The following is a 13176-nucleotide window of genomic DNA, read 5'->3' on the forward strand; positions in this document are numbered from 1 at the left end:
CTACAGCTACTAAAGGCAGCCAGGGTCCAGCAAATCCTGCTCACTGCAATCCTCACTCATAACCAGAAGCAGAAACATGTTTTGTCCCTAGCAATTAGTTCTGTCAAAAAATTCACAGGAACATCTGAACAAAGGGGCTGTATATTTCCTGTTCTTCTCAAAACATAAAAAAAGAGTTGTACATTAAAAAAAAAAAAAAAGAGAAGTTTATTTCTTCTACTTTTTATCTCCAAACCTTGCTCACTGTCAGGAGTATTTTCAAACGAAAAGCATATTCACCATGAAGTGCAGAGTGCTTCAAATTGTAGCAGGCATTCCTTCATTATTCCAAGATAGCAAATTACTCACAATTACCAACAAGCACAAATGGATTCAGCAAATGTTTAACCAAGCTTCATGAGCTGTTGTTTCAGTGAGATCAGATGGCAGTCCTCCTAGTAAACTCCTCATGTGAGAAACCCACAGACAGCTGCCGGGTAGCAGTGCTGCAGGATGACTCCATTCCTGCTGCAGAACAAAGCCAGTGCCAGGAGCCACTGCAGTTCAGAAAGTTTATATTGCATCTGTCAAACAGACATCTCAGAAGATTTGCTTCATACAGAGGGAAAGATGGAAGATTGAAAGCGCTGCTGGCAGTGAAACCAGACAGGTCATTCCTCAGGTGATCTCAAACCTTATGGCTAGACACAGCTTACACCTGCAGCCAGGTGCGAGCAAGAGGCAGGAAAAACGCAAGGCTTCAGCACAAGTAGGGAGGCATGCTGCAAGCAGGAAACGCCTGTGCTGCAGTCAGTGGCTGGGGCTGCTTGGAAGCTGGAAAGCCCAGCTGCAAGCAGAGAAAACAGGAGGGTTGGAGGCAGGGAGGCCTGAAAACCTGGAGGTTGGGAGACTGAGGAGCTCGGCGAGCGGGACAGAGGCCGGAGGGAGAAGCGCCGCAGGACGGCCGGGAGCGGCCCTGTCCGTGGTGCTGAACGGCGGCGCGTCGCTCACTGCGCGGCGGGGAGAAGGGGGCACCGGGCACGCCGTGATTCAGGCTGATGATCGGACCTGTCCTCTCCGATCACCACAGCACCTCGAAAACAAAGACTCGGGCCCCTATTCGCAGCCTTATAAATATCTCAGTACCTTGCATCTGGTAATTCAGAAGTCATCCTACTACAAATGGTGAGTTTTTTTGAGATGCTTTCCATTCCTCCCCTACATTTTCCTAATAAAATTTTATAATTCTAATAAAACACACAACTGCTTAACTCATGACATTTAAATTATTGCCTAGTCACACACTATCGTGGATTAATATTTCATCATTCCTACCCTGACGTATCTTATTACTCAAATAACATATGATTTGAATGTTTCTATTTTTCTGCCCTGGTACTTAACTGACTGTACATAAAAAAAAAAAAAAAAAAAAAAAAAAAGGAAAATCATCCCTGGAACTGTATTGTTAGTAAACCAATATCAAGAAAAAGGTGAGATAATGCATGTGGTCACTTAACTTTCACTCATCCCACCATAATTGCTCACTTCCCCAGAAGCTTTCCATGAGGCTTCCATGCTCTCAGGTCCCATCTGGGAAGTTCCTTCTCCCTGTGCAGTAGCTCTTACACTGGCACAGGCAGACAAGACGCCCCTTATACCACAACTAATCAACTGAGCCACAGGTTTTGGAGAGCAACTAAAAGGAACAGCCAGAGGATGTTTCTGGAATATCTCCAATATGAAGCGATCCCAAGAGCCTAGAAACAAAATATGATCATAGTCAGTCCCCTATCTTCTGGAATCAGCTCATCCTGTGCTGCTGGTGTTCTCTTCTGAGAGGCTGAAAGATATGGTGAGGTTTTAACCAGCTACACAACATCTTCAGGACAGCACCTGATATTAAGCTTCTCTTTGAAGGGCAGCTCACAAAATATCTATGAGGTCATTGTTGTTGCATCAAGGACTACATATTACAGAGAGTAAGCACCCCCAAGCAGTTTTTGTTTATTAAGAAAAGGGAAAAATGGGACTGGAAAGGCAACTGTTGCTCTGGAAAAGAGCAGCAGTTTCCTCTTTCACATGTATTCCAAAAAACAATTGATCAATCTTCAGAAAGCAAAATAAATCCCCATAGTCACTCAGTACAGCTACAAACATCTCAACATTTCAAAGGAAGGAAGGAGAGAGAAAGCCATACTAGAATCCTAAGAATCCAGGTACCAGAGGAATAGGCACGACATAAGAATGTGATCAGGCTACAAATACTTGTGATAGTATTTGTATTATTACAGCTCGTCTTACATTGCAACCACATCCGACAATTCAATGCCAAATATCACTAGAAACCATACCAGGAGTTACACTGCAAATAAATCAAATAAAAGGAGAGAAAGCAAGTGTTGTTGTTCCAGGTTTTCAGGTGGGGAATCAAGGCAGAACAGGTCTTGCTCCAAGGTGCAAAGTGCTCAAGTTAGAAAGTTTCTGTCTCAAGCCCCAATGGAGTACACAGTGCATAAAATCACTGCTCCACCTCTCCTTCTCCTGAGCTGAGTGAAGCAGCCTGCAGTCAGAAATCCTACACCCAGCTCTCCATATACAAGTCAAATGATTTTGACCCAGCCTGAAGGAAAGCCACAGTCCTGTAGGAAACCGGAATCTCCTTTAGCCTTGCTCACAATGGCTGGTAAAACACAGATCCCATCTTTGCTGCTGAAGGAAAACAAACAGCTGCAGTTAGCTGCTTGTCTGTTATCCGAGGTAAGGACTGGGAATAAACATCCCACCAAACCACTGCTGTCAGTTAGCATATCAGCAAGGACCTGCTCTGCGCTGGCATCCAGGGAACAGAACAGATAGGTCAGAGCAGGAAAGTTTATGGAGAAAGAGACATTGCTGCTGTTTATTTTGGTGGCTGCGCTCTAAGTGTGCCCATCATTTTACAGAACAACTAGAGAGACACAGGGGAAAATGCCTCCTAAGTAAATCACAGCACAGAGGCTCACTGTTAGAAGGTGGTGGGGTGGTAACTTCTTTAGAGCACAAGTGTGAATCAAACTGTACCCAAACTGCCTGCTTGATTAGAAATAACGAAGAACATTCACCTAATGGAAGTGAAAGACTATTTAATTTTTCCTCCTATTGTTTTTTTTTGTCCTATAGTCATAGGAAAATTCAACTCCCATTTAGCTCTTTGCAAATGCAAAGTAAGACACATTGAACTACCAAGGAGGTGGTTTAGTTCAGCACATTACTTCATACTCAGTGAGCTAAGAGCTCTCATCTGCTGTGCCCCAGCTTATGCACAGGACTTGTCAGACTGCACTAGCTCAGGAGTACAGAAAGGAAAACATAAGCAATTAACACATGACAGTTTGGATTAGGAGGAGGCTGCCAAGATGGATATGAGAGCAGCGCAGCGATGAAAGGACAAGACGTGGAGAAATCATCAAGAAGAGAGAGAAAGGGTAATAGCACATCCAAGATGGAGCAAGGGACTGCAGGCAGACACAGGGCATGGAGCTGTTTACAGGAGGAGAGAGCAAGAGAGAACATTTAACTCTGCCTTATATACACAAGCGGCTCTTTTAGAGCAAGGCAATAGATCATTAAACACGAAGGACAGGAAAATGACCCTCAAGCCATGACTGAGAGACTGATGCTGTACTTGCAGTAATTCAAAGTCTGATATTTTGTTTACTTCTTTATTATGAGATCTTGATCAATCTCCCAGATGCACAGAGCAAAGAAGGTGAACTCTGCCAGCCTTGCAAAGCTGTTGCCCTCAGCCCTTGTAATCATGCAAGCCTCAGCTGCTGGAGGGCTTCAAGTGCTGTCCCAGAACAGCACTGAAAAGAATCATAGAATCACAAAGCTGGAAATGACCTGCAAGATCTAGTCCAACTACCCTCCCATTACCATTCCTACCACAAGCTACTAAACCATATCTCATAGCTCCTCCTCCAGACAAGGGCACACAATCTCACCAACTCTGAGCTACTTGGCTATCTCAGCTTCCAGGTGACACAGCCCAGTTTCCTCCTTGTCAAAGACTAAAGCCACAACGTGCCTCTGGGAACTCCCACGTCAAAGCTGCAGACTACTTCCAACACCAGAGTACCAGTTCTATGACACCATAGAGTCACTTGAGTTGGAAGGGACCTTTAAAGGCCACATAGTCCAAATCCCCTGCAATGAACAGTGATGCCACACAACTGTCAGGAGCCTAATAGGGCACCCAAGCCAACTGCACCCTCCAAGCTATATAACCGACAGTACAGGTCCTAGGGGACCACAGGTTAACTGTGTGGGTTTACCTATAGGAACAGTCCCATTTATCAGCTAGCTCACACTTCACCAGTCAGAGGAGGTCCATGCAGCACCCATCAGTTTATCCTCAAGCCTCAATTTTATAGCAAGAACACTGATAGGATCATACAGATATAAAAATCGTATAGAACAGAAAGCGGCCTGCCCATACAGTACTCAAAAACCAGTTGCACTCAGCATAAAGCACTCCTGAAGCCTATGACTTTTCCCAAAGACTCCATCCTTATGATGCTTGGGTGAAAAACAGAGGAAAAAAGCTTCATCCTCAGCCCCATCCCTGCTCTGGCAGGTAGTATTGCTCTTTGATAGGAGCTGTGTCTCGGCCAGCCCACAAACCCATTTAGAGCACATATAAACATCCAGAAGACACTTTAAGAAGAGCCTCTAAACGCAGGCAGAAATGGCAATTATTAATTTTCTAAATAGAAATCTGACTACTTAAGCCTTATTTAAAAGTGTGCCTGTCTCTATAATTACACAGCCTTAATTTGTTTTCTTTCCTCCACAATAAATAAGGTGCGCACAATTACCCTCTGCAAACACAGTGCCTCCTGACTGGCTGGCCCAGTATGCAGCTGCTCAGGAAAACATTTAGAGGGAATTACAGTCTCTTAAGTACCTGTTTCCCAGTACAGGGAGACTCAGACACCGCAGAAGTCAATTTGTCTAGCCCTGGGCACAATCTGCTGGAACTCTCCTCTCCCACATCCATAGCTCTACCACCCCAGCTGTGAGCAGCAGGCTGGACACATTGCCTGGAAGCAATCAGGTCTTGTCCTCTCCTGCACACTGATTCCAGTGCTGGGTTTTCCTGGTGACTTCTCAGTACCTAAGTAAGGATTGTGATTGTGTTGCATTCCTTCCTACAGGGCACTACAACAACCTCTCTGCACTGTTTCTCTGACTATTTTCATGACAGTTATATGAAAAAGATCCTCATGACTTGTAATTCCCTATCAAGTTGAATTAAATTGGCCAGAGCATTTCAGTATTACCAAGAGAAGAACAGGCATGGTAAGAGCACAAAAGACATTTTCCTCAATAAGCTCAAAACACAGTGACATAAATATGTATTCAGATGGTTTATGTCTCTCAAGTTTAGGCACCATATCATCCTAAAGCCTTCTTGCCTATGTCAAGCCAAAGACTGAGGTTTTGTGTCATCACTAAACATTTCTACAGTCTTCTACCCCAATTTACCCAGATCTGAACAGTCAGGACAAAGATTTTCTACAACCTACATGTGCAGCTTCTCACATGCTACACATGGTGCTCCCCACAACCATTTCCCTATTAGCCAAGGGACAGTGAAAGCTGCACAGAAATGGGAGCAGGAAGCTGCCAGTGCAACTTTGCACAGAAATAAAGAAGATTTCCAGAGTGAGCATGCAGAAAGACTCTGGATGACATTCAGAGTAAATCAGGCTTACATCCATCCTCTTCAACACAGAGTCAGTACTACTTTTAGAAGAAATCAGTGGCCCAAGATCCACAATGGGGAAGGGGATGGAATTTAAATGAACACACCAAACCTCATCCAGAACCATTCTTTTAAACCCCTACAAACCTGAACTCCTGCAATTAGAGCTAAGTGATCTGCTTATGATTGCACAGCTGGGGTCTGAAGACAAGCGCACGCAGTAAGGAGCAGCCAGAAATAGAAGCTGATAGGAGAAGGCAGAGCTATCTGGTCCATCCGAGATGAGGAAGCTTTGATGAAAGACATTGGGGAAAAAGTCGCCTCAAAGGGAGGCTAGGATCCAACCCAGAACAGGGAAGGGTGGGGAAAAAAGCAATTGAGTCCCTGTCATTTGTATACAAGCTTCATGTGGAAAAATGCCTGCTGCTTTTCAGATCCAACTTGCAGTACCCCACGAGGGTTATCCTTATTCAGGCTGTGAAGTCTCTATGTTTGTTAGAGATGTGCAGCCTGTATCTCAGCTCCACCTGCAATCATCCAAACCCAGCAAAGGAGGAGCAAAACCACACAGCTCACCCATTAGCCTTAAGTCCACTGTCCTGCAACACATTCAGCTGCTGCCAGCTCTACCATGAAGGGATTGAGATGGTATCCCTTGCTCTTGTCAGCTACTGTACCCACTTAAAGCAGTCCAAGACTCACAACAGAGTGATATTTCCATTAATCCTTTTATCCCTGGCACCTATGTGTAGTGGCTTCAGAAAATGTCAGGCTCTCAGCAAGCTGAGCTCTCCAAGAAGCAGCAGCTACAAAGATGCTCTGATGTGCTGGCATAGCCCCATGAGCACACAGTGGAACCCAATTGGCACTGTGTGTCTCTAAGCCTGGGCAGCATCCATGCTCTTATGCCAGAATTGGACAGTCCCAGGAGAAAGAAGCCAGCACCATGACATAAGAGTTCAAGGAAGCAGATTTCCCTGCAAGACCCAGCTCTGCATCCCTACGGATGAGAATCTGCCACCAGGAGCAGCCACACTGAAAGCATTCACACACCATGGACACACCACTGGAACACACTGCTGGGTGTGCTCAACAGCATCAAATCCCACCATCAAACATCAACCAAATAATGCACTTCCTTGCCTCAAGCTTCAAACGGCAAGGAAAGAAAGACATTAAGAACACGATCAATCTTACATGGCCCGAGCAGTAAACAAACACATATTTCATCACAACATACCAACCTCAGCTTTTGACACAAGATGGATACGTTGGGGTTTTTTTCCCCCCCATCTCAAAAGTAATCTCAAAAGACAAAAAAACCCTGAACATTTTTCAAGAAAGCAGTAACAATTGTATGTGTACATGTTAATGGCACACTCAGGTTCAAAGTGAGCATATTTCCTTCTACACTCCTATGATAACCAAGCTAATTTCATCAGGAACCAAATGCTATGTATGTAACAGATAAAAAAATGAATAAACTGCAACAGCACAATTGACAAATTACATTAGAAAAAAGTCAGTTGGGAGAGGTATTTCAGAAAGAACATTTCCCAGTAACAAACAACTACACAAAATACAAAACAAATGCTACAAATCAAAATAATAAAGCATAAAATCAGGGAAATCCCTGTGGTCAGTGTTAAGGAGGTTATATTATAACAAGATATGCACTTTTAAAACTCAGAAAGGCCTCATGTTTGTTCATAATGCCCTTAACTATTCATGCCCTTTGGTACTGCACATCTCCTATTTAGGAAGTACTTCACCGTCACTTAGCAACTGTAACTGGTTTTCCAAAAAGGAAGCTTCTGGGGTTTTCAGTTCAAATAATCTCTGAGCATACATCAAAAGACAAATAGATACAACCTGCAGAACTGGATATATCTCCCTCCACCAGTAGCATTCCACCTCAATGGCCACCTGCACCCACAGAGTCAAATGGCTGTGCTCTACAGCCATCTTTCCCATAGAAAAAGCTACTGGCATTGGTTTCTAAAACACAGGGATGCTCTCCATCCAGCTCACCAGTTCAAACCCAAAGCTGCACACTTCTCACCAACTTTTTTTTTTTTCTTCTTCTAACCTGTGCCAGAGCCAACAAGGCTTTATCTTGGACACAGTTGCTTTGACAAGACATTTCAAACCCATGAACACTTTCCATAACTTGCACAGTACTCCAGCTTTTGTTCAATGCCTTTGGAAGGCGAATAGATATCCAGTAAAGAAATCCCTTGACCTCAAGCATAGGCAAGCTCCTTGGAACACCATACCCGATGGCTAATGATGCCCAGGGAGCTGAGCACTCAAACAATATCTCACAACACCACTACTCCAGCCCTACCCCATGCCCACCAATGGGCCAGCTCACAAAGCCACTCATTAGGAGATCTGACAGCCACGTGCCTCAGGATTTGCATAATGAGATGGCCACCTCTCAACCCTTTCCCCTTCAGCATCCCCCCTCCCTGGTGCCACGCTCTGTGACCAAAGCCTTGCTGGGGGAGCAGAGGGGCACAGACAGCAGCTGGCTGCACTCACATGTAGCGCAGATGAGGGTTCTTCGCAAAGGCGCGAGGTTGGATATTTCGTAGTCCTGAGTTCCTGATTGTCCTGGAAAGAGAATGAAAGGGCAGCAATGAAGTCCATGTTGAAGACTGCTCTAAAGCCCTGTGCTGAGCACAGACACAGCACAGTAGCAGACAGTACACAGGAGCCCTCCCGTCCCTAAGGAGGGACATCTCACCCCAGACGACCCCCCCAAGTGCAGAGGAAATCAGGCTTTTCAGCTTCAGCTGACACCAGCAGCACAGGCTCAGCACGCAGCAGCTGCTGGGCTGCAAACAACAGTATGCTCCCTCACTGTTCGCTTTGACAAGATGAGAACTGCATCAGTCTGCATGCAAGATGGGTGTTTAGCATGCAGTTTGTTGGGGTTCAGATACCCAGGTGGTACCCAGCCTTCCCAAGCACCAAGAAAACTACTTTCAGGCAAAGGGCCTCAGTTTCTCTGTGTTGCACAAGGTCAAGCTCTTCTGAAACCAGGAGGGCTGCACAGGGAGATGTCATTTCCTAATTGTGCAGCACTACCACGACAACAACCAAACTAAATGAGAACCAACAGCCCAGCATTGAAGGATTGGCAGAGACAGCTGGAAATCCACATTGTGAGACTGAAATGAGTCAGAACAATGCACAAGCCCAGCACCAGAACAGCGGGGGAGAGGAGAGGTCAGGGCTGATGTGTGTTGACAGAGCTGTCACGAGCTAGCAATCTTCCTTCTCCCAGATCCAGTAAAGACCAGAAAGCACTTCATCTCCATTTTGTGAAGTTTCATAACAAAACACTGCAGAGCCAGCAGCTTAAATAGGCTCCAAATGCCACAGCGCAGAGAAAGAGGGAACCATTTGCTTAGGAAGCAAGGGACTGCCCATTGCACTTCTCCTCCCCGACATGCAAGACATACTCACAGCCTCTGGAGTCCCGTGTACAGCTCCATGTCTACAGCATTCAGCGTCTGCAAGTTCTTCCAGTTCTCTATGTGTCTGTGAAAGAGAAGGAAAGGCTCAGCTATACCACATCCAGATGGCTCTGCCCACTCAGAGGACAGCAGACATGTTCACCTTTGCTCTAGCTCAAACCTTCAACGTGCAGAAGGTCTGGAAATTGAATGTACTCTGGCTTCAGCAGACATATCCCCAGATACATGTGGTATGCATCATGCTGCCAAAACAAGCAGCTTCCCATGCTGCTTTTTATTCTGTGTTCCCTGCACTCCAGGGTAAAAAAAAAAACACCACCACCAACATGGTTTTACCCACAATTTTCAGTGTAGGAAATGCAACCGATCCATTGCACACCATTGGTAAAGTCATTGCTCCTCTCCATGCACATCAGTGAAACAATGCCACTCAAAAGGAGTGAAAGTAAATAAAACTTCTCAACAAAAATATGGGGCCTGAAAAGGGGAGGAAAGGAAAAATGGCAATATATTTATCCATTCTCTTACTATAGTGGACAACAGGGTGCTGGTCCTTGCTAGCTGGAAGCGCTGCTGGCAGCAGAGTGCCAAACTCAGTTTGGAAGCCATGCCTTTATTATAAATTCCTCTGTCACCTGGGGCACTCTAGCAGGTATGTTACGGAGAACAGAAAACAGAAATAGATCTGTCACCATGGGATTGTTACTCAGTAAATATTAGAGCTGGGGGAAGGTGACAGATCGACAGCCCCAGAGGAGGGGGTCCCCTGTTATCAGGAGCACAGGAGCGATGCTGGCAGCAGCATGGCCACAGGCCCCTAACAAGCTGCAATACTGTGCAGTTGGGAGGAAGCTTGGTTTCCACCAGCCAGGTAGTCCTTGGTGAGTCAAGGCTTTCTCCCAGACCAAACTCATATTCCTTCCAGCAGAAAGCACATTTCCAAGAGAACCTGGCTGCACAGCAAGTAAATGTGGTCCTCTACCAGAGCGATCCCAGAGGATGTAAATCTGTCTAGTTCCCTTAGACAAGGCATAAAAGAAGTGCAGCCTCCAAGTTCAGGAGCACATGCTCCCAAACTCACATTTGCCCTGGTACCATCATTGGCTTCGTACTCAGCCCTGGGCAGAGAAACATTTTCATATTATGGAGGGTTGGGGTGATGGGCCAATGCTAAGAACCATCACCTCTGAGTACAGGACATCACATGGTGGAACAGAGGGTGATTAAGGGGAATAGGGACCCTTCAGCCACTCCTGGAGCAGTCACAGAGGTCATACATTCCTTCTCAGAACATAGTGAGTGCTAGAGAAGCATTTGCACAAGAATAGATGAACAAGCACAACAGAATCTGGACTTAAACTACATCCCAAATGCCATCCATATAAAGAAGAAATGTAAAATTCCAAATTCTGGATTAAACTTAAACCCTGAACATGTTTCTCTGCTATCACCATCCAAATCCAATAAGACCAAAGACCCAGGAGTCATCTCAGTGAGTGTCCCATCCCTGGAGGTGCTCAAGGCCAAGTTGGATGGGGCCCTGGGTAGTCTGAGCTGGTGGGGAACAACCAGACCATGGCAGGGGGTTGGAGCTTAATGATCTTTAAAGGTTTCTTCCAACTCAAGCCATTCTGTTCTAACCCATGAAAATTTCACATCCTAGGGCACAAGACTACAGGACTGTGTGCCTTTTGCAGGGCTACAAATACAACTCCAACAACCCAAAGAAGAGGCAAGAAGGGGATGACTTGGGTTTACCACTAGGGCATGCTGGAGCTGAGCACTGATAAAGGGCAGAGATGGAGCAGCCCTGAGCCAGGGCTGGGAAGGAGATGGCAGCCAGATTGGCTCTTGTTTTATTGATTGTGGTTGCCAAAATAAAATAGTCAAGGTTATTTTTGACCTGACACTCAAAGCCACGTGCAGCATACGAGAGGTAGGAAGAGACCTGGGCTTGTTCCCAATGACAAACACAGGCTTGCTGGTGACTGGGGTCTTGGTGGGAGCTGTAAATCTGACAGAACTACAAACATCTTGGCCTGCTCTAGACTCAAAATGAGAAGAGTCTCTCATTCTGTCCACAAAATGCTGCACTATAACTATGGAAGTGGATGAAGTACATAATGCCAGTACAGACCTGCACTGGACAGAATGGCTACTGCCCTCTGAGCAGTTCAATCCCTCCAGGAATGACATTGTACCCAGCTGCAAAGAAGCCTTCAGAATCCATGCTCCAGCCTCCCGAAGGCAGCCCAGGATTTTCCAGAGTCAAACACGCTTTGGTTTGTTATTTACATACACACACAACACCCATATAGGGAGTGACAAGGGAGGTGGAAATCAATACACACACATAGAATAATCCCATGACACAGCAGCTGTTTTACATAGAGTGCAACAGAGAGCGACAGCATCATCTTGAATTAGGTGCACAGTTCAGCAAGCAAATTCGAGTCCTTGTAGCTACACAGATGCTTCCCTTCACAAGGGGTCCCAGAAAGTTGTTTTCATACATATCTATACACACACACTTTTCAACTTAGCAGGAGTCACTCCCTAGCTCCTCAAAGTGGTGAATCAGACTTTGTTGACAGGCACCCCAAAGATACGCCCAGAAATCCATTTTCTTTTGTTCCCTATAGCTTTTGAAAGAGTAGCGTAACCTTTAAGAAGTGGATTCAGGCAAATCCAGCCAGCACAAAATAAACAGAAATGCATCTTACTCCGAAAGTTCAAGGAGTCAAGCTGTGACTGCAAAATTGGCAGCAGTTGCACAGGAAAGCAAACCAACCAAAGAAATTTCATTCCTAGAACTTCAGTCCCTCTTCATGTCCTTCAGCCTCTCAAGTTAGGTCCTCCTCTTTTTCTTCCACGGCTTTGCTTGCCCTTGAAAGGCTACATCTTTTCCATTTCTACCCAAAATGGAACCTTCCCCTTCTCTGTCTCCGATCATTAACCTGGCAGAACACATCTGCAGGGCCCACACCAAAAACAGATGGGACAACTCCCAGCCCTGCCCCATTCTCTGCAATCAGACCTTTTAGGTATGAGTTACAGCCCAGAGGTTACTCCCTCCTCCCTACAAACTCCTCTAAATATATATTCCTGTGGCATCCCTCAGTTATTACTAAGGTAGGCCTCTCTTCTGCAAGATGCAATAGCTTCAGTAACACTATACTCCACAAATCCTGAACTGTGCACCATATACACATCCACCCAGACTCATTTCCAGTTTTAATATCAGTGCCACATGAGATGAATCACTAACAAAGATGGAGGGGGAAGCAAAGGGGAAAAGGGTTATTTGTTTTAAATACTCCCTTCCTTCTCTACCTCTTGCCTATTAGGCAAGTCCTGGTCTCCCTGCAATGTAAAGCTGCCATTTACAGACCAAACTGTCCTGTTTAGGAGTAGCTGGGGCTTTTTCTTCCAAATTCATACTGAAAAGCTGCACTGGAACCCTGCTCTTCTCATTTCTTACAACACACGCACACTTCATATTTGTCTTGAGTCAAAATTATCCTTGCTTAAACAGCTTTTTTCCTTTCCTGCTATTTACTCCTCCTTCCTTTACAAGGAAGTCAGACCCACCCAGCAATCATTTATAAATTACACAAGGTCAGTTCTCCCAAGGCAGCATGTCTGTACTTTGCAGTGAAGAGCGAGGCAAATTGAACCAAATGCCTTAAGAGACAGAAACTCAAGACACAGAAGTGATGCAGATACGTTCTCAGATAGAGCCTTAGTGGCAAGGTTGTTTCACTTCTGACTTCAGACCCAGTATACAACTGGATCTTCGGTGACCTTCGCAATAAGAACCACTATGATAGTCACTGTAATAGAAAACTGCTCCACTTTCTTCACTGACCTATTTAAGTCCTTCTTATCTTCAATAAGGGTGACCAGAAACATGCAGCAGTCTCCAGGAGGACTCAGTTTATAGAGGCAGCTCCCCACTGGTAC

General features: G+C 45.4%; 1 protein-coding gene across 4 annotated transcripts in view; it reads right to left on the bottom strand.

Moving 5' to 3' along the window:
- The window catches only part of NTRK3 (neurotrophic receptor tyrosine kinase 3), a gene marked incomplete at both ends in the record, with an annotated part of 177561 nt that overhangs the window by 143351 nt on the left and 21034 nt on the right, over positions 1-13176 (bottom strand). For all 4 annotated transcript variants that reach the window (XM_079541059.1, XM_079541058.1, XM_079541057.1 and 1 more), the window contains 2 exons: positions 8273-8344; positions 9203-9277. In XM_079541059.1, coding sequence (XP_079397185.1) covers positions 8273-8344; positions 9203-9277 — 147 coding nt within the window. The remainder of the gene's footprint in view (positions 1-8272; positions 8345-9202; positions 9278-13176) is intronic.

The sequence above is a fragment of the Tetrao urogallus genome (assembly GCF_951394365.1).
Source record: "Tetrao urogallus genome assembly, chromosome: 11".
Lineage (NCBI taxonomy): Eukaryota > Metazoa > Chordata > Aves > Galliformes > Phasianidae > Tetrao > Tetrao urogallus.